Genomic DNA, 23,494 nt, shown 5'->3' with positions numbered 1-23,494 from the left:
GCATTGTAGTTCCTGACGTTTCGCCAGCAGCTGTGGCTGGCATCTTCAGAGGTGTAGCACCAAAAGACAGAGATCTCTCAGTGAGAGATCTCTGTCTTTTGGTGCTACACCTCTGAAGATACCAGCCACAGCTGCTGGCGAAACGTCAGGAACTACAATGCCAAGACCACGGCAATACAGCCCGGAAAACCCCCAACAACCATCTTCCTGTAGTTACTGTTCTGGTTGATAGTGAGAGCCAAACTACCCTGTCTTGGGTCATGGTATTTTGGGACAGAGTGTAACTGAGAGCCAGTGTAGCGCTTAAGAGTGTCAGATTAGGATCTGGGAGAACCAGCTTCGAATCCCCTCTGCCATGGAAGCTTGCTGGGTGACCTTGGGCCAGTCACAGGGTTGGAAGGATAAAATGGAGGAGAGGAGAATGATACAAGGGGCTTTGGGTCCCCATTGGGAAGAAGGGAGAGGTGTAATGTTTTGCATGTGATATATTGAATTTGGATTTTATTTCTGTTTTCATATGTGGGGTTTTTAATATTAGTTAATGTTAGTTTAAATGAAAACCTCTGAGAAAAGGAGTGGAGTGTGGTATGATTGGCTGGTAGCTGTACCCTAGGGGTGGAATGAACTGCAGTTTTTAGTCAGCTGAGTCAGAAAGGATTCTGTCTAAAACAGGAAAACTTTGTGTGCCCTGGTCAGTTTCTGTATATCTGAGTGAGAGATGATTCTGTCTAGGTCAGGCAAGCTGTGTGGAAAGGCCAGAGTGAATCTATGTCTATGTTAGGCTTGCCATCCCGCCTACGTGGGCCAGGAGATCCCCTGCCCCCACCTGCTGTCCGCTGGCCCAGCTCACCTAGCCAGTGGTGGGGAGGGGCGGGGAGAGAAGCACAGAGTGAGCAGAAGCACGTATGCGCACTCCCCCTCTACAGAGGAATTCTGGTGCACGCTGAGTGAAACCCAGCCCTTTGGAGGCAGTTTTCACTTAAGCTTGCATGCACGGGCTGCAGCTTCTTCCTTTGTCCCATAATGGATCTGGGTGATTGAATGTTACTATACCTTTAAGAAGATACAATTACTTTTGAAACTATCAAGTTTAAAACCTGTTCTAAAACCAATACGCTTATCAGACCTCTGCAACCATCACACTTATATTCTTATAAATTCTTCTTTAAGCAAAAAAGATCTCTCTCTACATCACAACCATCCTCACACACTGACTGTTCCGTCAAACTACTATCTATAATAAGCCTTCCTATATTACTAGTTAAACTGAGGCAGTCTAAAGCAAAAGCCTTTGGTGGCAGTGAAAATCCCTTATTTGTTTGTTTATAGTCTGCCTTTCTTGCTGAGCCTCATACATAAATACAAAAGGGAAGATGTTCTCAAGGTAAAAGCTTGGGCAAAGTAGAGTTAAAAAAGTGACCAGAGGCCTCCTGAGGTATAAGTTTAAGGTAATTTAAGAAGGAGGTGAGGTGAAGGTCCACAGGCAAAGGTTTATGCAGGGTATAAATGAAGTAATTAAATAAATATGCCTAAGTCTTGTACTGTACTCTCAATAGTTCGTTTTCCAAGCAGACCTGGAAGTAACCCTTACATATATCAGTGGGATTTATTTCCACTAAGGCACTCACAATAGCCTTGTGATCACAGCAGTGTGGCCAGAAATAAAAGAGCATCCCTTAGAATCATAGGGTTGGAAGGGATCTCCAGGGTCATCTAGTCCAACCCCCTGCACAATGCAGGAAATTCACAACTACTCCTTCCTCCACCCCCAGTGACCCCTGCTCCATGCCCAGAAGATGGCAAAACACAGGATCTCTGGCTAAACTGGCCTGGGGAAAATTGCTTCCTAACCCCCAGGTGGCGATTGGCATTACCCTGGCATGTAAGAAGGGGCCACAAGAACTAAGCACTGGTGTAACCCTTCCTGCCCTCCCTCTCCTGATCTGCCTAGGTTCACAGAATCAACATTGCTGTCAGATGGCCATCTTCCCTCCAATAAATAAACACTCTTTTCCTTTGCATCTAATCGTTTTATTTGGCTGCTGTGAAAAGTACGCTCTCCTCTTCCCCCCCCTCCATTGTCTATTTTGTCGTTACTGCTGTTCGCCTTCAATAGCCCCGTTCGCGTGCTTTGCCTGGGAAGGGCTGAGGTCATGGGACTTGGAGGGCACAGTCTCGCTATCCACTCTCACGAGAATTCATGGCGTCCTGGTTGCCATAGATACGACGACTGGCCTAGTGGCAGACAGCCTAGGGCAAAGAGGCGCCTGCGGGGAGCGTCGTTGATATCAAATACCAGGGGCTCGGTTTTCTTCATTCTCTTCCTTAACGCAGGAAAACAAATTTGAAGAGGAGCGGGGAGTCGAAGCGGACGGGCAAGAAACGGCGCGAGCTTGCATTTCATTCCCCAGAGAGCGTAAGTCCCTTACTACAGTTCCCAGCATGCCGTGAGCCAAAGCCTCCTTTAGAAGAGTACCCCGACGGCGGCACAGAGCGCGTAGTCCATAGACTCCCCTGCTGGTTCGCAATGCATCCTGGGAGTTGCAGTATTTGAGGAGCCTTCACGAGGCTGTTGTGAGGCTTGCCTGCCTTTTATAGGCCCCAACGGTGTCCCTTACGGCCGAAGTGCTGAGTGGGGCCCGTATTCCAGAGAGCACAGGGCTTCTGGGCCTTTAATGGCAGGCAGAACTTCAGCAGGGGCAGTTGAAACCACGGCACTGCAGAAAAAGTTTTCCTTGTGTTGTTGTTGGTTCAACTGTCGTGGAAAGCCTTGCTTTTGGAGTCAGAGAACATAAACCCCACCTTAGAAGCAAGCTTTTGCGGGCGAGTTATGATTGCCAGCCTCCACTTGGTGGCTGGAGATCTGGAATCACAACTGACCTCCAGCCTAGAGCTCCAGACCACAGTTCCCCTGGAGAAAACGGCTGCTTTGGAAGGTGGACTCTGGTATTATACCCTGCTGAGGCCCCTCTTTAAACCCTGCCCTCTCCAGCCCCCCCCCCCCAAACCTCCAGGAATTTCCCAGCCTGGAACTGGCAACCCAAGTAAGGAAGGGGCCATTCAGTATAATGAACTTTAAGGCATTTTAAGAGGAGACTGCCTTGTTACCTCCTTGTGTGCAATGCTTTGATAGGTTTGTGCAGATGTATCTATTGTAGGGTTGCCAGATCCAGATTCCTGGAGGTTTTGGAGGAGGAGCCTGGAGAGGGCGGGGTTTGGGGGAGGGGAGGGGCCTCAGAATGGTATTATGCCATACAGTTCACCCTCCAAAGCAGCCGTTTTCTCCAGGGGAGCTGATCTCTGTCAACTGGAGATCAGCTGTGTTTCCAGGAGATCTCCAGCCATCATCTGGAGGCTGGCAACCCTGATCTATAGTGCAAACAAAGAATAAAATGAGCCAGAATAAGGATTTTTGAAATAAAGCTCCTACAAGAAAGGGCACAGCTGCCTGGAAGCCATGCCATTGTGCCTGAAGGGCTAGTCACTGAGTAGGGTTCCCATCCTCCATGTGGTAGCTCCTGGAGGATGGGATCTCCTGGAATTAGAACTGATCTCCAGGCAACAGAGATAAAGTGGCTGGCTTGGAAGGTGAACTCTATGGCATTAAACCCTGCTGAGTTTCCTCCCCTTCCCAAACCCTGCTCTCCCCAGGCTCCACTCCTCAAATCTCCAGGAATTTCTCAGCCTGGATCTGGCAACCGTATCACTGAGGGAAAATGCTGCACTGATCCAGAAGTGGGCTATGGTTGCTCATTGATGTGATGGGCCTTCCACATAAGTTTAGAGGCACTCTTCTTATGACTTCACACCTTCCAGAGCTGGGTATCCTGATGTGGAAAATAGGTAATGGGATTGATCCATTAAAAAAAATCTGTATAACGGGAAGAGGCAATTATAAATAAGGTCTCTTGAATTATGATTGCTTTATACCTTCTTGAGCACCAGTTTTGCAGAATGTTAGATTAAAGAGTTACCAGAAGTTTTAAATTTACAAAAGATTTCTGGTATTGAAATGTTTTATTTCAAAACATTTTATAGACTTATGGGGGGCAGATACCATTTTTATGGTAAGAAATGGATGGTGGTGACCCATTCTTAATAATAACATTTGATTTATATGCTGCCCTTCAGGACAACTTATCACCCACTCAGATTGGTTTATGTCATTATTATCCCCACAACAACAAACACCTTGTAAGGTGGGTAGAGCTGAAAGAGCTCTTAGAAGCTGAGACTGCCCCAAGGCAACCCAGCTGGCTTCAAGCTAGGGTTACCAGCCTCCAGGTAGTGGCTGGAGATCTCCTGAAATTACAACTGGTCTCCAGGCCACAGAAATCAGTTCACCTGGAGAAAATGGCTACTTTTGGGGGTGGACTCTATGGAATTATGCCATGCCAAGGTCCTTTCCTTCCCCAAACCCCACTTTCTCTAGGTTTCTCCAGGTTTCACCCCCCAGATCTCCAAGAATTTCCCAACTTGAAGCTGGCAACCTTACTTCAAGCGGAGGAGTGGGGAATCAAACCGAGTTCTCCAGATTAGTGTCCTGCACTCTTAACCACTACACCAAACTGGCTCTCTTAACTCAGAAATGGGGTATTGTGTATTATGTTAGCCTTGGGATATTTTTCAAGCCATTTCTATAGTCATTCTTAATTCTTTGAGAAAGTTCCCTCTCTTCATGCTTAGAAAAAAATTGTTGATAAGCATGCAGTACATTTGATTTCTGCAAAATAAGCTCTTAATGTTCAGGGATTAATATATTTTCATCTCATAGTTGCAAACAATATATGACAAACATATTGGAATTTGATGTGCTCTGGTGTTTCAAAGTTCAGGTGTGTGGAAGAGGATTTTATGGGGGGAAATTGAATAGGACAATTTTTTTAGTGTCCCAAATAAAGCACTATCTGGTTTGGCATGTTTATTGGTGTTTTATAAGCAAAATGAAATACTGCATGTTGATTTTATGTCCCAGTAGAAGCAAACACCAAAATAATTTGATCAGCTGTGGTTTAAATGTTATATTCAAACAAATTCAAAACGATGTTAAAATGATTTTTATTGGTAAAAAACTTGTAAATCTGTAGAGAAGATATCATGCACTTCCTTTCCATTGCATATATTTAAGTGGGGGGGGGGAACAAAACATTGAACATTGTTTATACACTCAGTTTAGTGCACCCAAAGAATTGTGCGTGATATGCCATAGATTTAGTTGTCCACTCACCATCCATTTCCACAGAATTTAACTCTCTTCCATGGGGGGATGTCACTAAGGCACCTTGATTTCACTGTCATTCTCTATAACATTACTTGTTAATTCTAGATCAGAATAATTAAATTGATGTTTACAGTATCCCTTCTATTGTGTGACAGGAGACATGTAGATAAGAATTTGGGCTTTGGTATTGATTTGATCTGCATAGCCAGTCAGGTGAATTCATAATGTGTGTGTGCGAGAGAGAGAGAGACAGAGAAATGCTTTATTCCCCCTTCTGTTGTTTTCAAATCTATAAAACATACATGTTATTTCTTGCACAATTCTAAGAGATAGTCTGAAAAACATTAATAACCTTGAAACTTGCCTAATATTGTATTGGCAATGTCATCTTTTAATTGTTACTAATTTTATGGGAAAATGTTTAGCGATGGAAAACTTTCCACAGAAAAATAAAACACTGGGAAATTGGGAAATTTCTACTCAATACTTCTGGTCTGGTCTGAATTTCTTTCTCCCACTGATGGTTTTGTGCAGAGTCTAACAGCAGATGTGCAACTAGTCACGTTAGACTGGGAATTAGACTAAAGTTCTAAATATACAATAGCATTTACTTGAAAACTACGCTTAATTTATAAAGTCAAAAAATATGTACTCTTAATTTCAGTTAAATGGCTGATCCAGAGAAGGAGACAGATGACCTTGTTGAAGCAGAGGCTAATGTATCAGCTGAACAGCAAGCTGAAGAGGACACGTCAGTAGCAGAACAAACAGAAGAAACAAAAGATTTTGTAGGAACTTCAGAACAGCAGACTGATGCAACACAGTCAAATGAAACAGCTCTGCCCGAAGAGCAGCAGCAGTTCACACTTGAGTCCAGCCCTGATGAGGAGCTGGCAGAGAGCTCGGACACTGTAATGGAGCAAGAGGAAGCTCATGCAGGACCCCAGGTTCAGGAAGATGTTGCAAATGGCAAATATCTTAGTGATGAGACTCAATCAGATGTTGACACACTTGCTCCAATAATTGAAATAACTGCAAAAGCTCCTAGAACACTTGCTGAAAATCTTGCTGGATCAGCCGCAGAAACAGATGTGGAGGATAGAGTATTAAGGGGAAATTCAGAATCTGAGAGACCACAATTTCCAGAAGATGCAAAAGATAATACTGCGACAGGTATACCGTTTATTGGATACAGTAACTCTTTACTGTTGTTTTTGCTACTTCTCATACTTTCCTATGCCTGGTCAGTTTCCTAATGAAACGGTGTGTAGATCGTAGATCGCCCTGTCATCCCTGCCGTGGCTGACGGCAATTTGGGGGGCGGGGGCTGTCAGCCAAATAGCACAGGAGTGAAGCCCCTTTGGTGCAGTGTCATTGGCCAGATCCACACTGAGGGCCCCATGGCTAGTTTAAGTAGACATGAGAACTAGTAGTGGATCACCCATGTAATGTATGGCCTTCAGTGGCTTTTGATATGTTTTTTTAATTTGTTAAGTTACACAGCGTATATATTGCTTTTGTTGAAAAAGTGCACAGCAGAATGTACATTGAGAGCACAGCATAAAAGCCAACAGCTAAAGAAGAAAAAATTAGAAAAACAAGAACCTCACAGAAAGTGCTCCAGCATCCACCTTAGTGGTGGAAAGTGCTGTCAAGGCATTGCTGCCTTATGACAACCCCTGCTCTGGTTTGCAAGGCAAGAGGCTAACAGAGATGGTTTGCCATTGCCTGTCTTTTTTGGAGGTCTCCCATCCAATTAATAACCAAGGCCAACCATGCTTAGCTTCCAAGATGTGACAAGATTGGGCTAGCCTGTGCTATCCAGATCAGGGTAGCATACACATCAATAATTGCAAAACTACAGAAAAGAAGCAAGAAAATCATTTTCAAAAACTTAATGCCTAGATCTTAGTGGATTAACAAATAAGCGGAGGCAGTCTGCTGAGCCCTAAAAGGAGAGAATTCTGCAATTTGGGCACTCTCCAAACCTCCATAAGTGATGAAACCTCAACAAAGCCTCCCAGGATGCCCCTCAACATGCTCGGAAATATGGAATGAAATATTCCTTTGCATGTATGGACTAAGTACTGGAATGAATAATGGCTTCTCCGTTTACTCCTCTAGAATTGATAGCCTTTCAGTGCCAAGAGATTTTGAGTTTTGTGCATGTATTTTCAGCACAAGATACATTCAATAGCAGTTGAAGGATTATTTATTTATAACATATCCCACCTTGCTTCCATCACAGAATGCAAGATAGCATACATAATATTACCAAGACCTCTCCCATACAGGCAGGCCCAGACCTGCTTAGTTTCATGAAATCAGGGGAAGGCATTGGCCTCTTTATTGGCCCTCTAGAGTAACTGGTTGGCCACTGTGTAAAACAGGACGGACCACTGATCCAGCAGGGTTCTTCGTATGTTCATATCAAACCCTTTGCTGTGTATTTATGCTTTATTTAAGATGTTGCTTTTACTCTTACTGTACAGTAATGATGTATAATTGTATTTGAAAATTTTTATTTAAAACAACGTTGTTTCTAAAGTGATAATTAACTTGCAAAAATTCACTTTAATTGTCTGGGAAGAGCTGAAAAAGAAGCATACAACAAGAGCTTAAGTCATCCAATTGAACAAAGAATCTAAAGTGGTTGAAGAAATATGACCGTGGTTTTTATTTTTCTTCTTGTTTTTACCTCAGTTAAGATCATGCTGCATCCTGATATCCAAGTTTTCACTATGGCTTTCGATATTAACCGAACTGTGGGGCAAATGAAACAGTATTTTTCATCGCGATTAAAAATACCACAGGATTTTTTACAGTTTATGTTGCTAGGTATGTATCACGTTCCGGTACAAACCTCCCTGTGCTCTCCAGATTTATAAAAATAATCATGTGTTGAACCCAGTTTAAAACTAAATATTGCTCAATAGAACCAATTGATTTGTTTAATCCAGAGAATCAATATATACAGGAAGCCATCTTTTGATATCCTTAAGGAGCAGGGGTCATTTCGTACAAAAAGAGCTGGAGGAACTCATTAGCATAACTCATTAGCATATGCCACACCCCCTGGCATCACCTATCCTGGTCGTTCATGGCCGAAATTGGGCCCAAAATGGCAAAAAGGGGCTGAAAATGGCTGAAAAGGGGCCCAAAATGGTCAGAATCAGGCCACTGCTAAGTGGGAGAGTGATCCGCCACCCAACAGAGGCTCGATCTGGGCCGTTTCGGCCCCAATCCAGGCTGAAACGGGCCCAAAATGTAAGGTGGGTGGGGCCACCTGACATTTGACCTCTTTGGGGAACTGCGTTCCTGCATGTTCCCTCTCGAAATGAGCCCTGTTAAGGAGATGCAAAGCACTAGGCAGTATCCCTGTCCCACACTGTGACTGAAGAGGATATAGTGTAGTGGCTCTGCACCTACCCAAGCATGCCGAGAGCAGCAATTGTATGATTTAATTCAACCCATAGGTGCAATTTGCTTGGGGAGTCCTGCCACACAGTGCCTGGCTAGTCGCTTCACTTTAAAGAACCTACCTGTAACATCAACTATTTTCAGGTTCCCATGCATATGGACAGGGCAGGGGGAGAAGCTCCTTTTTGTTTTTTTTAAGGAAGAGGCCAACATGGCAACGGTTGCAATGGCATTACCATTCCCTGAGCATGGCCGCTTCTCCAAAACCAATCTCATTTTATTTGTTTTCTTTGTTGATATTTATCCTTTTTATATTATGTGAGCCCTGTTAATCTTAAATACCACATTTTAGGGAGAATACTGGAAAACAGTGAAATGCTACAGGATCTTGGCGCTAAATGTCATGGAACTATACAGTTTGATATGTTTTCCCTGGATGAAGAGCACTTTCCTATCAAATCATCTAAACTCCTCCAAGACTACTATATGCCTGATATTATAACCGTCAAAGTGCAAACAGGTGAATGGCAATTTGCAAATTTGCATTTGAACTTGTTTTGATCAGATCTGTTCTGATCTGTCCTAGATGCAATTTATCTCTGTTATTTCTGAATAGATAAAGACACATTTCAGGATGTATCCATAGAGATTACGAGGCCAACTTTCGAGAAACCGTTTCTAGGAGGATTTAGGCATAAGCTAACGGGTGTGGAATATCACCATGCAGGATCACAAACGGTACCCAAAAAACGTCCAGAGAAAGGATATGAAGAGTTCTGTCGGTCGACACAGGTACTTTTGCAAGATGATAAAATGACATTTATGTGAATGTAAGTAAACAAGCTAAATACCTTTCAACACATGTGAAGATAGTTATGTGAGTTATTTTTATCAGTAAAAAACTTTACATAGATGTCACAGCTAATTGAAGTCAAGGGAAGGATGTACCGCTGCTTAAAATGGTGTTATAAAAACACGTTTCCCTACATACCAATTAAAATGAATGAATGTTGACAAGGTCCTGGTGTCTGTTAAGGCCACTACTTGTGTACTGGATCCTTGCCCATCCTGGCTGCTAAAATCTTGTACAGACCGCATAAACGAGCTCTTGAGGTCTATTTTAAATCAGTCACTAACTCAGGGCTCTTTTCCTCAGCCACTCAAGAAAGCAGTCATCTGCTACTTAAAAAAAACCATCCCTAGACAAAAATGATGTAGCCAATTATCGCCCACTCTCTAAACTGCCGTTTCTGGGCAAAGTGATTGAAAGAGCAGTAGCTAACTGTAATGATTTGCTATTTGTTTTTAAATCTTTTTAAACCTTTCTCTTACTTTACCTTAAACTTATACCTCAAGAGGGCTCCGGCCACAACCAGCACTCATTTTATTTCCACTCACACAGAGCTTCAAGTGTTCTTTACTTTACCCAAGCGTTCACTTTGAGAACACATTCTCTTTTGTGTTTCTGTAATCTTTATATTGCTGCCTCTCTGACTCCCTCAAAATGTTTTCACTTCCACTATAGGCTTTTGCCTTAGACCTCTTCAGGAAGGCTTGTTATAGATAGTAGTTCACAGGGGTCATTTCATAGAAAAAGAGCTGGAGGAACTCATTAGCATAACTCATTTACATATGCCATGCCCCTTGACAGCCCTGGATGTGTGTCATTAGCATAGCTGATTTGCATATTCTACACCACCTGACATCACCTATCCTGGCTGTTTTGGACCCATTCAGGGACAAAATTGGGCCCAAAATGGCAAAAAGGGGTTAAAAAGGGCTGTAAAGGGGCCCAAGATGGTCAAGATTGGGCCACTGCTGAGTGGGAGAGTGATCCACCACCTGCCAGAGGCCTGACCTGGGCCATTTTGGCCCCAATCCAGGCTGAAACGGGCCCAAAATGGCCGAGAGTCAGGTGGGCGGGGCCACCCGACATGTGACCTCTTTGGGGAACAGCTGGAACTGCGTTCCTGCACATTCCCTCTCGAAATGAGCCCTGGTAGTTCAACAGAACTATCAGCAAGTGAGTGTAGTTGTGAAGAAAAAGATTGATCTTTTTTGCTTAAACAAAAGTAGAATATATTTATAAGAACATAAGCATGATGGTTGCAGAGTTTTGATAAACATTGGTTTTAGAATCTTTCTTAAGCTTGGTAGTTTTGAAGATAATTATATTTTCTTAAAGGTATATTAACATACTTGGTCACACAGAGTAATTTTCCACACAGATATTCATTAACAAAATAAACTCTCTTCTCATCCACACAGACGTAGATTTGCTCAGGCCTTTTGACACAACTTGCCTGACCTAGATAGATTAATCTCTCTCTCCTTATATATAAACTGACCCAGGCATACACACAGTTTGCCTGATTTAGACAGAATTAGGCCCTCATTGTGCTTCCCACCTTTGATGGGGTTCAGCTGACCCTGGCTGACTCTGTTAAGAGTCGCTCTCTTATTCTGGGTTGTTGTGGATCCAGCAGTGCTGCTAGAGAAGCAGGTAAATGCCGCTGCAAAAAAGGCCTTCTCCCTACTCAGACTAGCTTGGAGTCAAGGCCCCCTGCCTTGACACATGACTAATCTGGCTACTTGGATTCATGCCACAGTAACTTCAAGACTGGATTAATGTAATGCACTCTTCTGTAAGTCTCCTCTCAAAGTCAACTCAAAGACGCCAAATGGTGCAAAAAGCCCCAGCTTGTTTACTCTCAGGAGCTAGACAGAGCACGCATATTACTCCCATTCTGCAGTCACTCCACTGGTTACCTATCAGTTACCAGTCTCAAGTCAAGGTTTTGACAATAGCAGACAAAACCCTTCATAGCCTTAGCCCCTTATATCTGTGGGACCGCCCCTTATCCCTGTGCTCTGCCATGGCGGTTTCGCTCATCTGAACACAGCCTTCTGCAGATACCATCCTACAGTTGGGCAAAATCTGCAGCTGCCAGTACATACACTTTCTCTGTGGTAGCCCCCAACTTTTAGAATGGCCTGCCTGAGGAGGTCAGGAAAGCTTCCACTTTCCTATGCCAAACTAAATGACTCAGGAGGGTTTTTTCATTCAGGTAATAGGGCTGTACTTTAAGAAACGGGACCAAGACTGTAGACTATTCTATTGGGCACTCTGTTGAAGTAGATCAACATCATTAAAGATGTTATATTTAAGTGCTTGCGCTTTGTTTCAGTAACGTTTCATTTCTGTGTTCAGATTTATGTTGTTTTGTTGATACTGTTGACTTGAACTTTGTAATCTGCCGTGGATCTCAACAAGAAAGGCAGACTATAAGATAAATAAATAAAATGGACTTAGAAGGGTGTCACTTTGCTTAGGATTTCCCAGGATAGCTTTTAGAGCATCATCTGTAAAATTAATTTTTTTTCTAGACAGTGATTGAGAGGAAAAAGCTGCAACAAACAAGAAATACAACTTCCACCCAGATGACTAAAATTGGTGTTTATGTGTCAAACATCACCGACAAACTTATCGAACCGAAAGGCTATGTCACAGCTGAAGAGTACCACGCACGAAGACTTAAGGCAGTAAGTATTCAGTCCAATGACTGATCATCATTAAATCACCTCGTGGAAAGCAATCATTTAAATCACAGAATAGTGTGAAGCTGCCAAACAGTATTACTTATTCTCAGGGCTTTTTTTCTGGGAAAAGAGGTGGTGGAACTCAGTGGGTTGCCTTCAGAGAAAATGGTCACATGGCTGGTGGCCCCGCCCCCTGATCTCCAGACAGAGGGGAGTTAAACTCCCCTCTGTCAGGAGATCAGGGGGCGGGGCCACCAGCCATGTGACCATTTTTAAGAGGTTCCGGAACTCCGTTCCCCCGCGCTCCTGCTGAAAAAAAGCCCTGCTTATTCTCAGGCAGCTCGAGCAGATATTAGGGAGGGCAAATAAAGCAGCTGATGCTTTGATACTGTTATACCTTATGGAGTAGCCCAGGGGAAGTGGTATATAAAATGCCTTTAGCCGACCTTTTTCATTTAGAAAAGTATTGGGTTGGATTCAGCCATTTTTTTCTGCTGGGGAAGTTCTCTTTGACCACCCCAAAAGCCTATGCTAGGGATCTTGAGACCTGCATAGACAAAAGTCATGATGGATGGAGGCTGTAATAAGAAAGAGAACTGGGCAAGCTGAGTGAAAAAACTGGCTGGATTTAACCGATAGAATGGTTCTAAATTTTGACTTTTCCCCTCTTGAAAGGGCAATTATACTATAACATTGCATTTTAAATGGAAATTATAATGATCAAAGAAATACAACTAGTATATGAGTTTGGGAAAATAGCAGCATAGCAGAAATAAGAGCAGTGAGAGAGTGATTATTTCACTGGATGAAGTGGAAACTTAAATCTAGATCCTTAAAACATCTTTTACTGTTGAATTTATATATTTTAATTTAATAATAATGTGAGCCTTCAGAGTCTTAGTTACTGCCAAAGGACTATTAAGAGAGCTTTCATCCCTGAAGAAATAGTGATTTAGGATTGAAGGGAAGGTTCATTTATTACTTGAACAGGCAAATATAAAAAAGCTTAATGTTACCACATTTCCAAAGTACATGAATACAATTATCCACACTTTTAACAGTTAGAATTGTTCACAATGCAATCGTAAGCTGTTCAGTTTACTTCCATTCCAGAAGTGCACAAATCAACACGATAGATCTTAGAAGAAAAGCAAAATCTCCTGCTACACTGACCAACCCCTTTTTAATTGCATGCTAATTGCAATAGATAGCAATCATAAGCAGAGTTACATACATCTAAGCCCGCTGAATTCAATTAGCTTAGAATGGTGTAATTCCACTTAAGTTTGCACTGCCAAACGACAACTCTGTTTCAGTTTATATGGGAGCAAGTATTATTGATTTTCTTTCAGTTATACAGTTAACAGAGTTTCTAAACAATTATCCAAGATGCAATTTCACTGATCACCTGAAATCCCAAATATTTTCTCTCCCCCCCCTTTTTTTTAAAAAAAAAGAACTTACATTATAGAACACAGAAATGATGACAACAGAAGAATTCTTGCATAGCATTTGTATGTTTTAATAGAATCCTTTTCAAAATAATAAAGAGAATATAGAGTTAGGTTCTTACTGCGCCTAAAATTACTATTTCCTAGTAATAGTACTACTGTTTTTCTACTGGAAGATTATTTTACATTTAGAAGAATGGTTTTATAGGATATGGTGCGTTGCTGCTTCCAATATTTTTATACTTCTTTTTAAAAATTGGGAGTGTAGAACAATTTAAAATTGGGCCGCTGCAGAACACGGGAGCACTCCCAGGGCCACCATGTGCCCACATAATGACATCACTTCCCAGAAGTGATGTCATTGCGCAGGCCATGAGTGCATGCACACTGCAGCACCAAAGAGGTAAGTGCCAGGTCTCCCACCTCCTGCTGGGAGGGTAAGGGGACCTGAAAACCCTAGAAGACATGGTGATTTCTTGTGTCACTGAGATACTTGTCAGTCGAGAAGATACTGCTGTTCAGGATTAATTCTCACAGTGCACCACTGCATTGCAGATACCACATACACTGATGTAGAAATCTCTGTACTCTACCAGCAAGCTATCTCCTTTCCTTGCACATTTGTTTTTGGAGTATACAGTACCATTGCATTGGAATGCAGAAGAAGTCCAATTTTAATTCGTAGGTGTTGCAAGCAGCCCTCTATTTTTTCCCTCACAAATGCCAAGAAGAATGATTCACCTTTTTTGCACATATTTATTGAATATTTTTGTCCCTCATTTTTGCTGTGGCATAATAGTTAAGTGGCTGGATTGCGAATCAGCACTACTGCCATGAGCTCAGCCGGTAGCCTTAGTTAAGCCACTCCTCTCAGCCCAGCCCCCTAGTTGTATTGTAGGGATCATAATAACACTGACCTTGTTCACCCCTGTGAGTGGGACACTAATCTGTCTAGAAAAGCGGTATATAAGCACAGTTATTATTTCCCCTCCTATATACAGGTCATTATAATACAAACCTATTTCCGACGGTGGAATGCTATCAACATCGTAGCGAGGCTAAAAGAAGAAAAAAGGTTGAGATTGGAATGGGAAGAACAAGAACAACAAAGAAAAGAGCGAGAGAGGGCGGAGAGACTACGGAGGGAGTATGAACGAAGGATGCATCCCAAAACAAAAGATGATTTTGAACTACTCTATCATGCTTTGGAATGTAAGTTTCTTGAAGAGACTCATTTAAATAAAAATCCTGAATTGAAAAGATGTTTGTATAGATCCATTACATCCTTAGAATGTTTATTTCCAGGATTGTTTATACTGTCCTGAAATGGTTGTCAAGCTGAGGAATCTCAAACTTCAGTAAAACCATGGCCTTTCAGAACCGTGGCCATTAGTTATATCCAAATCCTGTATGGACTCAGTTTCTCTGTGTTGCTGATGTCACTGCTTTATTTTACATTTTAACAGAAATAACCTTAGTGGACTGAACTCAAAAAGGGAATGTTAGAGTGACTGACATTGGTTGGGGTCCTGGAACTATTCTGCAGCAGTTTCTTTTGGGTTGCTAACTTTTGCTTCGGTTTCTTCCACCAGCCCTCATATTATATAGAACGTGGTAGAATTCTGGATTGTTATAAATTCCAGCTGCAGGTGGGGACTCATATTTGTGTATGGTTTCTCAGTACCCTAAAACCATGTTTTGCCATGGCATCCAAAGCAGTAAGGTACATGTTTCCTTGCAAGCTAGGATTTCAAATGACAATTAACCACTGATTGGAGAACAGTGAACTGTAAATCATAGTTTGCCTTCTTGGATGTATTAGCAAATCATTGGTTGCCACAAAATTTGAAGCTGCTAAATATGTCACTGTGTACAAGGGTGGGAAGAAGCAGGGTTTGTTCAAGAGATCTTGAAACTTCTTCAGGGTTGTTCCACATAATATCGAACTTTGAGGTGGGATCCCATGGGCATGTTCTGCTCACAGTAGCACTTTCCTGTGGCTCAAAGATCCGTCCCCTGATGAAAGTGGCCCTTCTCCTAGAGGGCAGAAGAACATCACCACTGTGAGCAGAACAGGAGAAGCCACCAGGGATACAGACGCCTCCACTGCGAGGAGAAAAGATCTTTAGGATCCAACCCATGATTTGTGGTTATGTATGTATGAACCATGCCGTAAAACCCTCTTTTCCCTATACAAGAGGCATATCTGAGATGAATGTTTTTTAAAAAGCATGTTTTTAAATTTTTTCCGTGTGCCATGCTTTTGTTTGTTGGTTGTTTATATTTAAAGAGTCACACAGGTGCAGAAAAAGTCCAAACTAGGAATGAAACAAGAATGAAACAACTAGATAGCATAAAATCATAACTTTTATAAATAGTCTTGGGAGGGGAGCACTTTCAAAGGGTTTATTTAAAGAAAACAGAAATGTTATATTGAATTGCCCAATATGGAGCTGTGTTTGAAATGTGTAGGGAACTGTAGTTAGAATAATTTCTAGGACAGTACCTGTGGTTTTATTCTCTGATATCCATAATTGCTGCTGAGATTACCTTTCTCACTTGGTATGAAAAAAAGTCACTGAATTTTTTCCTCTTCTTTAAATTATTAATCTTCACAGACGTCAGGCTTGATATGAATATGGGCTATTGTCCAACTAGTTTCAAAAGATTGGATCCTAAGGTGCTCCTCTGTTGGAGTTACAACATATACACTAGTGAAAATGCATTTCTGTTGGTTGTAGTGGGGAGTAGAGGTGGGCACGATCCAAAAAAAAATTACCGATCAAGTTGATTGGGGATCGGCGCTGGCGACGACCCCAAATCACCGATCCACACCGGTCATCTCCCGTTTCCAATCCGTGGATCGGGGATTGGGGAGGCCAAAGTGGAGGGGTGCCCCGCTGTTCCCAGCTATGTGGGAAGGTGGGTGGTGGTGGCGACTGCCGGGTCCGGCGGGCACGGGGAGGTGGCGATGAGCTGCCTCTCCTCAGGGAGGGGACATTCACACACACACACACACACACACACACACTTAGAGCAGAGGGGGGGGTTAACCCGGCGACGAGCCGCCTCCCCTCAGGGAGGGGACATTCACATACACTTAGAGCAGGGGGGGAGTTTTTAACCTGGCGATGAGCTGCCTCCCCTCAGGGAGGGGACGTTCATACACATTTAGAGCAGGGGGGGAGTTTTTAACCCGGCGACAAGCCGCCTCCCCTCAGGGAGGGGATGTTCACACACACACACAAACACACACATACTTAGAGCAGGGGGGAATGTTTTTAACCCGTCCCTGCCTCTCCAAATAGAGAGAGAGAGAGACCCCGTCAACATGTTTCAGCCAGCTTTTAAAAAAAAGCAGAGACAGAATCCTCCATTCCTCCCTACCCAGTTTTAAAAGCAAGCAGCCAGTCTTCCAAAAGCATATTTTAAACACACACACAGAGCCGTGAATGAGGTTTTCCCACAAAAGACAGTGTTTTAAAAGCAGGTTAAAAACAGAGCGTGACAGACAGAAAAACAGCCATTCCTCCGACAAAGCCCCGTTTTTTTAAAAAGCAAAAAACGTTTGGAGTGCCCATGGCTACAGAACACCCCCTTCCCCCTCCCTCCCCTGGGTCTCTTCTCCCAAATGGTGAGTGCGTTGCTGGCTGCTCCATGGTTGGAAGGAAGGCCTGCTGATCAAGGCAAGCTGGGCTTCCATTCGGGTTTCCAGGGTGACAGAAGGAGGGCAAACTCAGCTCAGGCATTCCCCTGGCTCCGTTGCCAGGGGAATAGATTACTGGCGCTGGAGTGACTGGATCTCCGATCAGATACCAATCGCTCCGATGAAGCCCCGATGAAGGGCCCCCCCCGAACGCTGGATCGGTAGCCGTGGACGGCACCGATCTGCCGGGTCCCAATCGCACGAATGCCATTATCGTGGGTATTTTTCTATCGTAATGCCGATCGTGCCCATCTCTAGTGGGGAGTTTGATCAGTTTTCTACCTTTCACTGAAGACTTAACCCCCACACATGATATTTTGTGGTCACCTGGGGCGGCGTGGGAGGGGTAGGCCCATTCTGTGAACTTCACTCTTCTCGTGGTACTTTGGATTCTCATTGGTACTCATTTGGTACTCATTGTTTACTTGCTTCCCCTAGTGGTGTGTGCAGCCTGTGAGCCTGCACCAAGTCCTTGTGATGTGGCAGAAGCTTTGGGGATATCTTCTGTTCCATACCGATTGTTCCTGTTCCACTCTACTGAATACTAAGCCTTGAGTCACACACTGTTTTGGGCACACTCCAAAATCTTTGGAGTGTAGAGGCTACTGGCTCATCAGCCTGTACTGGAGCCCCAGCCTGCTGTTTTGCTTCTGTTTTGAATTTGTTGTTGACTGGTTGCTTCCCTAAACAGTGACTGGCAATCACTTTTGTCCCCCTGCCCTCCCCAAGACAGCATAGTGATTCTGGGAATCAGGGTTTTTTTACCTATGACCAGAAGTACTTTTCACATTCTTGCGGTGTCAACAATCTGCACAAGCCAAATAGCTCTGACAGTGATCAGATGAGATTATTGTCCTCTAGAGATCCGTGAAGGGCATTCCTACTGAATGCAACAGTAGGACTTGGTAACTGAGGTCAGCTAGTGCTACTACAATTTTTAGAACAGCTCTCTTGTCTACTCAAAGATATCCAAAATATATTCAGTGATGGAGAAGTGGTTATATCAAAACAGGAACGACAGTAAACAATACTAATTAACTTGAAAGGGTCAATATTTTATAAGAAATGGTCTGTTTAAACTTAACTAATTGTCTTCTGTTTATTAGGAAAGAAATGATCAATACTTAAACCAGGACACAAGCTTATATAGGCCTTTAGTTCCACTGAAAGCCTGTTTTTTTCTGCTATACTTTGCTTGTGGCAGTGAAGTTGCTGACACTGATTGTTGGCATGAAGGCTGAGAATGTTCAGCTGCACAGGAAACAAGGTAGTTTGCAGTTTAACTTCTGTGAGGAAAGGGAAAGTAATTTTGGATGGTGAGAGCTGAGAGCTTGGGACAGGTCTTAGCTGTCGAGACATAAGAAGGAACATAGAAGAAAGGACACCAAAGGGAGAATGTCAAATGGGCTATGTGCAGAGAGTGAAGAATTGGAAGCACAGGTAGGCAGGGAATGAAATTTGAGGGCAGGGGACGTTGAGGCAAAACAAGAGTTAATAGAAAAGGCTTTCTAAAGAAACTTAAATATTTAAGATGAGGAGCCCAGGAGCGTGGAGCAATCTAAGAGAAAAAATATACATAGAATCAGCACCTATGCACTGTTGACAAGAAAGACAAGGGAGCCATGGAGGTTGCAGGTTCCAGAGTTTGACAAATGTATTCTGCCAGACATGTGTCTGTTTCTCCCTGCATTATGACTTGGCAAGTTTAATGGACCAAGGGCCAAGAATGGGGGCTTCTGAATTGCCCTTAGTACTTTGTTGGTTACAGACTTCTAAGTAAGACTGAATTGTTTAAGTAGCAATAATACTTTGGTTTTAGTATTAAAAACTTTTTACTTACAAAGTAATCATTACAAACAACCTGCAACAGAGGTCAGTATTATCTTTATGTTGCAAATGGAAGGGCGGCACTGAGAATTGGTTGATTGCCTAATAACATCTGTTGAGTTCATGGCAAAGGCAACATTCAAACAGTGGATGACCCAACTTATGGTGCACGCTTTCCCAAGATTAAGCCAATAGGATTCTGTATAGACCTATTTAGGATTCCTCTCTTGGTCTCTTCGTCACTGTACTACCTCATTTAAATATAGATATTTTTTTCTGGATTGCAGATTAGGCCTGAAATCAAACCAGCTCCGAAAGGTCTGTTTTGAAAATTCATTTCCTGCAGGCATGGACCTGCTTTTGCTTTTCTTTGAAACTGCTGCCCCCTTCTGGGATCTCAAGAAGTGCATTGATTTTGCTGTATTGTATGGACCGGAACAGAGTTGCTTAAGCCCTAGAACAGTGTTCTAAAGCATAGGCTCTTAGTTAACCAAACTAGAAGAACAAAGAAATACTCAAAATGAAAGGGGGAAAAATGAGAACTTCAGACAAAAAAACCCCAGAGGCAACATAGTACTCTTCTCTGTGCTGTTTTATTCTCCGGAATTCAGCAACATGCAATTTCTGCTAGTCATTAGAACAAAATAAGAGATGTTTTTATGTGCACAGTGATTCTGCAGACGATTGATGCACACAGAGATGTAAATTACATGTTTATGTTGTATCAAAATAAATAAAGTTTGCCCGCATTTCAAACCCATCCCTCTGAAGGAAGCAAACTTTTCTAAGTTTTCCAGCAATCTGTGGAAAGATCTTCAAGCTGCAATTAGCACAATCTAGAGAATAGGGAGTTGGGCGCAGGTATGTGTTATATGGCCTTAAAGAAGTTAACTATCACTAAAATGTGAATAACAGCTCTGTAAAAATTAATGAGAAAAAAGATTAGTAAAGAAGATCTTTACATGCTATATTCCTAAAAGGAAATATTTAAAAGCATAATTTTCTGGATTAAAATAACTATTCTTATATACTCCCCTCCCAGAGGATGATGGCTAACAACAAAATCCAACTTACATCAGGGCTGCCAGGTCTCCTTACCCTCCCAGTGGGGGTGATCTTTTCTGCACATGCTCCTAGCAGGCGCAATGAAGTCACGGGATGGCATTGTGTGCAGCGGCTCATACTTCACAGGGGCCAATTTGAGGCCCTGTGAAGCACGGGAACTTGCCCACCACTGGGTGCAATGACATAACTTGAGGAAGTGACGTCTCGCCCGGTGGGAGCGCACCCACTGTATGCTGGACCAGGAGTTTTTTACCTCCAGGACCGTTCCCTGGACCTTTTCCCCTGCTGGCCAGGTGAATGGGAGCAGAGGGCAGAGGCTGGTAGCAAGGGAATCCCTAATCCCTTTCTTTACTATGTCCCAATCATTTCCTGTATATGCCAAGATGATTTTTTGCAGCCACAACATCACACCAAGTTCTGCTTTTCTGCATTCTTCAGCTAACCCATACTTTACTATTTGTCATGGTTTGCCAGTGGTGAAATTCAGCACATGGCAGCAGGTGCACATTACAAGTTTGGCTCATTAAGTAAGATACTAATGCTTGGTGGTATTGATTGAAGTAATGGATCAATTGGACGGATGTGGGAGTCTCATCAGACCAGTGCTCTGAATAAAATCATATTAAGGGCTCATTTAACTGAATTTGCGAAACAGTTGAAATGGCCATAGCTGAACTGGACTGTCCAAATACGTTTACAGAGCTTCATAAAACATGCCTTTTTGGAATTGCAAGTGAGACATATCATCTTCCACCCAAATAAACACATTAAACTCATTCCGCATCTTGAAAGGTCATTATCATTGGGGTACTTGACTGACCATGGGCCTGTTTCTTTAACATTTACAATCAGAGAGCTTTGTGCTGAAATTGAAAACCCGAGGAACTCTGTGAATGAAATATGTGTGCCAAATAGGGCCACAAATAAAGAAGCTCTCCTGGCTGAAGGCAGCTGAAGACTCAGGAGGATGAGGCCTTGGCAATGGTAGCTTCTCATTTAAATGCCATACTTTTGTCACAACTTGGAGGCATAAGTTGAAGGTGATAAATATTGAGCTTTTTGACAATATAACACATCCTGTAAAGCTGATGGAAAGCGATGAGTGAGATGTAACAGCTTCCTTTATTGTATCAAGATATTGAATGTGAGAATGGAATAGAACTGATCTGTGCAGCTGTCCTGCATTATTGCAAGAATGTTTTTCTCTGACTAACCATTACACAAACATGCCTTTGTGCTACGGAGGGTTTTTTTCTTAGATATCTTCTCTTCCATTGCCTCTCAAGGATACAGAATGAAACCCAACATTCATGGCTGATTTTTGTTTCCATGACAAAGAAACCACCAGGATAACAGTGTGTGTGTAGCCCTTTCCATTCATTGCATTTTTGGCGCTCCTATCTAATGGCCAGCAGAGCATGCTACGCACAATCCGACTGATGCACACAATCTCCATTTTTTTGTAACTAGGGTAATAATTGTATCTTCCAGCTTCAATATGCACAATTGGAACTGTTGCTAAAGTTTGAAAATATGCACAGCGCCCTATTAAAACAAAATGTCAATCACAGATATTGGGAGGATTGTGAGTAGCATGAGAGGAACAGTGGTAGAGAAAGCTTTTTACTTCCAGGCCATTCCAAAATCATGTTGTGTAGGAGATAAGAGAGTATTTGTACCCCTGTATGGAAGCTTCTGTGACAAGAGAGTGATAAGAGAGTATTTGTACCCCTGTATGGAAGCTTCTGTGACACTCTGAGAACATGGAGTCTAGAAAGCAAATTTGAGAAATGGATTTACTTAAGTCAGGGGTGGGCAAATTGCGGCCCGTGGACCACATGCGGCCCACTACAGAGTTTTTTGTGGCCCGCCAAGACAGCCAGAAAAATTTTTATGATACAATTTATACCTTTTCTGAAATGCAAAGTTAACTAATGAATGCAATCATTTTAAAAGGTGCGGCCCTCCGCTAACCTCCGCTCCCACAAAGTGGCCCCCGAGCCAAAACAATTGCCCACCCCTGACTTAAGCGAATGTTTACAGAAGCTAAAATCAGCAGGCAAAAATCTAAGTCACTTGCAAGGCCAGGAGTGACAGTCACCAATTTTTAGTTTGGTTATCTATACATATAACGCTGTCTGTGAGTGTGAGCAAAACTGACTGTTGAGGTATCAGATGATCTAATCTAAGAATTTGTCTGTCACTTGGATAGTTTAGCCTGATATATTAGTCCTGAGGATCATAACATTGCTGAATCCAGACTATAACTACTTCAGGAACTATTAGAAATATGTGCATCTGGCAATCCTGTCTCCCGCTGCAGTAGTTTCACATAGAGAATAATGACATTCTCTGCTCCTAAAGAGATTGTTAACCTTAGCACAAAAGCCTAATTGGATAATTTATGGTCTAGCTCAAAGCGTTTGTCTTCTTTTGCCAATGCTCTCCTAACAGAATTTCGCATTCTCGTTTAAATATAACATTTAAATTATGGCTGAGGCTCTAGTAATAGTGCGGATTTGGGGTGCTGCGTAGTGTAATTTTCTACACAGATAGATTTTTAATTGCAGTTGTTGTGACTAACTAGTCTTCTTATTTTGTACAAGATAATGTTCATAAATTGCCACTTAAGTGCTCAGGGTATTTTAGATAATTATGTAAGAAATACTTCTAGAGAATAGCAACTGAATAGTAGCTTTACTGTTGCAATATGTAATGGGATTAATTAAGTTTCGCATTTAGGGCTGGTTCTCAAAAGTTCTTTTGCTGTTCACAGAATTGACTATAAAGAGCAACATTTTGGGGTGGACAAGTATAATGTGTGGGAGAACCAGGAGACCAGCTGTTCCCATGATCATAGTGGCATTCTCCCCATCTTCTGCAATTACAGCAGTAGCCATTTTCAATATCTATGGTTGTCCAGTTCACACGTTACACTATTCACATGAATGCATAGCTTGAACTGGGTGAAACCAGGGCTCATTTCGAGGGGGAACATGCAGGAACACAGTTCCAGCAGTTCTCCAAAGAGGTCACATGTCAGGTGGCCCCACCCACCTGACTCTCAGCCATTTTGGGCCCATTTTGGCCTGGATTGGGGCCAAAACGGCCTGGATCGAGCCTCTGACAGGTGGTGGATCACTCTCACACTCAGCAATAGCCCAATCCTGACCATTTTGAGCACCTTTTTGACCATTTTCAGCCTCTTTTTACCATTTTGGGCCCAATTTCGGCCCTGAATGGCCAGGATTGGGTCCAAAACAG

General features: G+C 42.7%; 1 protein-coding gene across 1 annotated transcript in view; it reads left to right on the top strand.

Moving 5' to 3' along the window:
* The first annotated feature begins 2,264 nt into the window (after window positions 1-2,264).
* IQUB (IQ motif and ubiquitin domain containing) overlaps window positions 2,265-23,494 on the top strand; it is a 44,379-nt gene continuing 23,149 nt past the window's right edge. The window contains exons 1-7 of the mRNA XM_054988963.1: window positions 2,265-2,416; window positions 5,886-6,394; window positions 7,925-8,059; window positions 8,994-9,161; window positions 9,258-9,433; window positions 12,029-12,184; window positions 14,634-14,844. Of these exons, the coding sequence (XP_054844938.1) occupies window positions 5,890-6,394; window positions 7,925-8,059; window positions 8,994-9,161; window positions 9,258-9,433; window positions 12,029-12,184; window positions 14,634-14,844 (1,351 nt within the window). The 5' untranslated portion in view covers window positions 2,265-2,416; window positions 5,886-5,889. The remainder of the gene's footprint in view (window positions 2,417-5,885; window positions 6,395-7,924; window positions 8,060-8,993; window positions 9,162-9,257; window positions 9,434-12,028; window positions 12,185-14,633; window positions 14,845-23,494) is intronic.

This window comes from Eublepharis macularius, chromosome 9 (assembly GCF_028583425.1).
Source record: "Eublepharis macularius isolate TG4126 chromosome 9, MPM_Emac_v1.0, whole genome shotgun sequence".
Lineage (NCBI taxonomy): Eukaryota > Metazoa > Chordata > Lepidosauria > Squamata > Eublepharidae > Eublepharis > Eublepharis macularius.
Note: the sequence above shows the minus strand (reverse complement) of the source record. Positions and strands in the feature narration are given on the sequence as shown.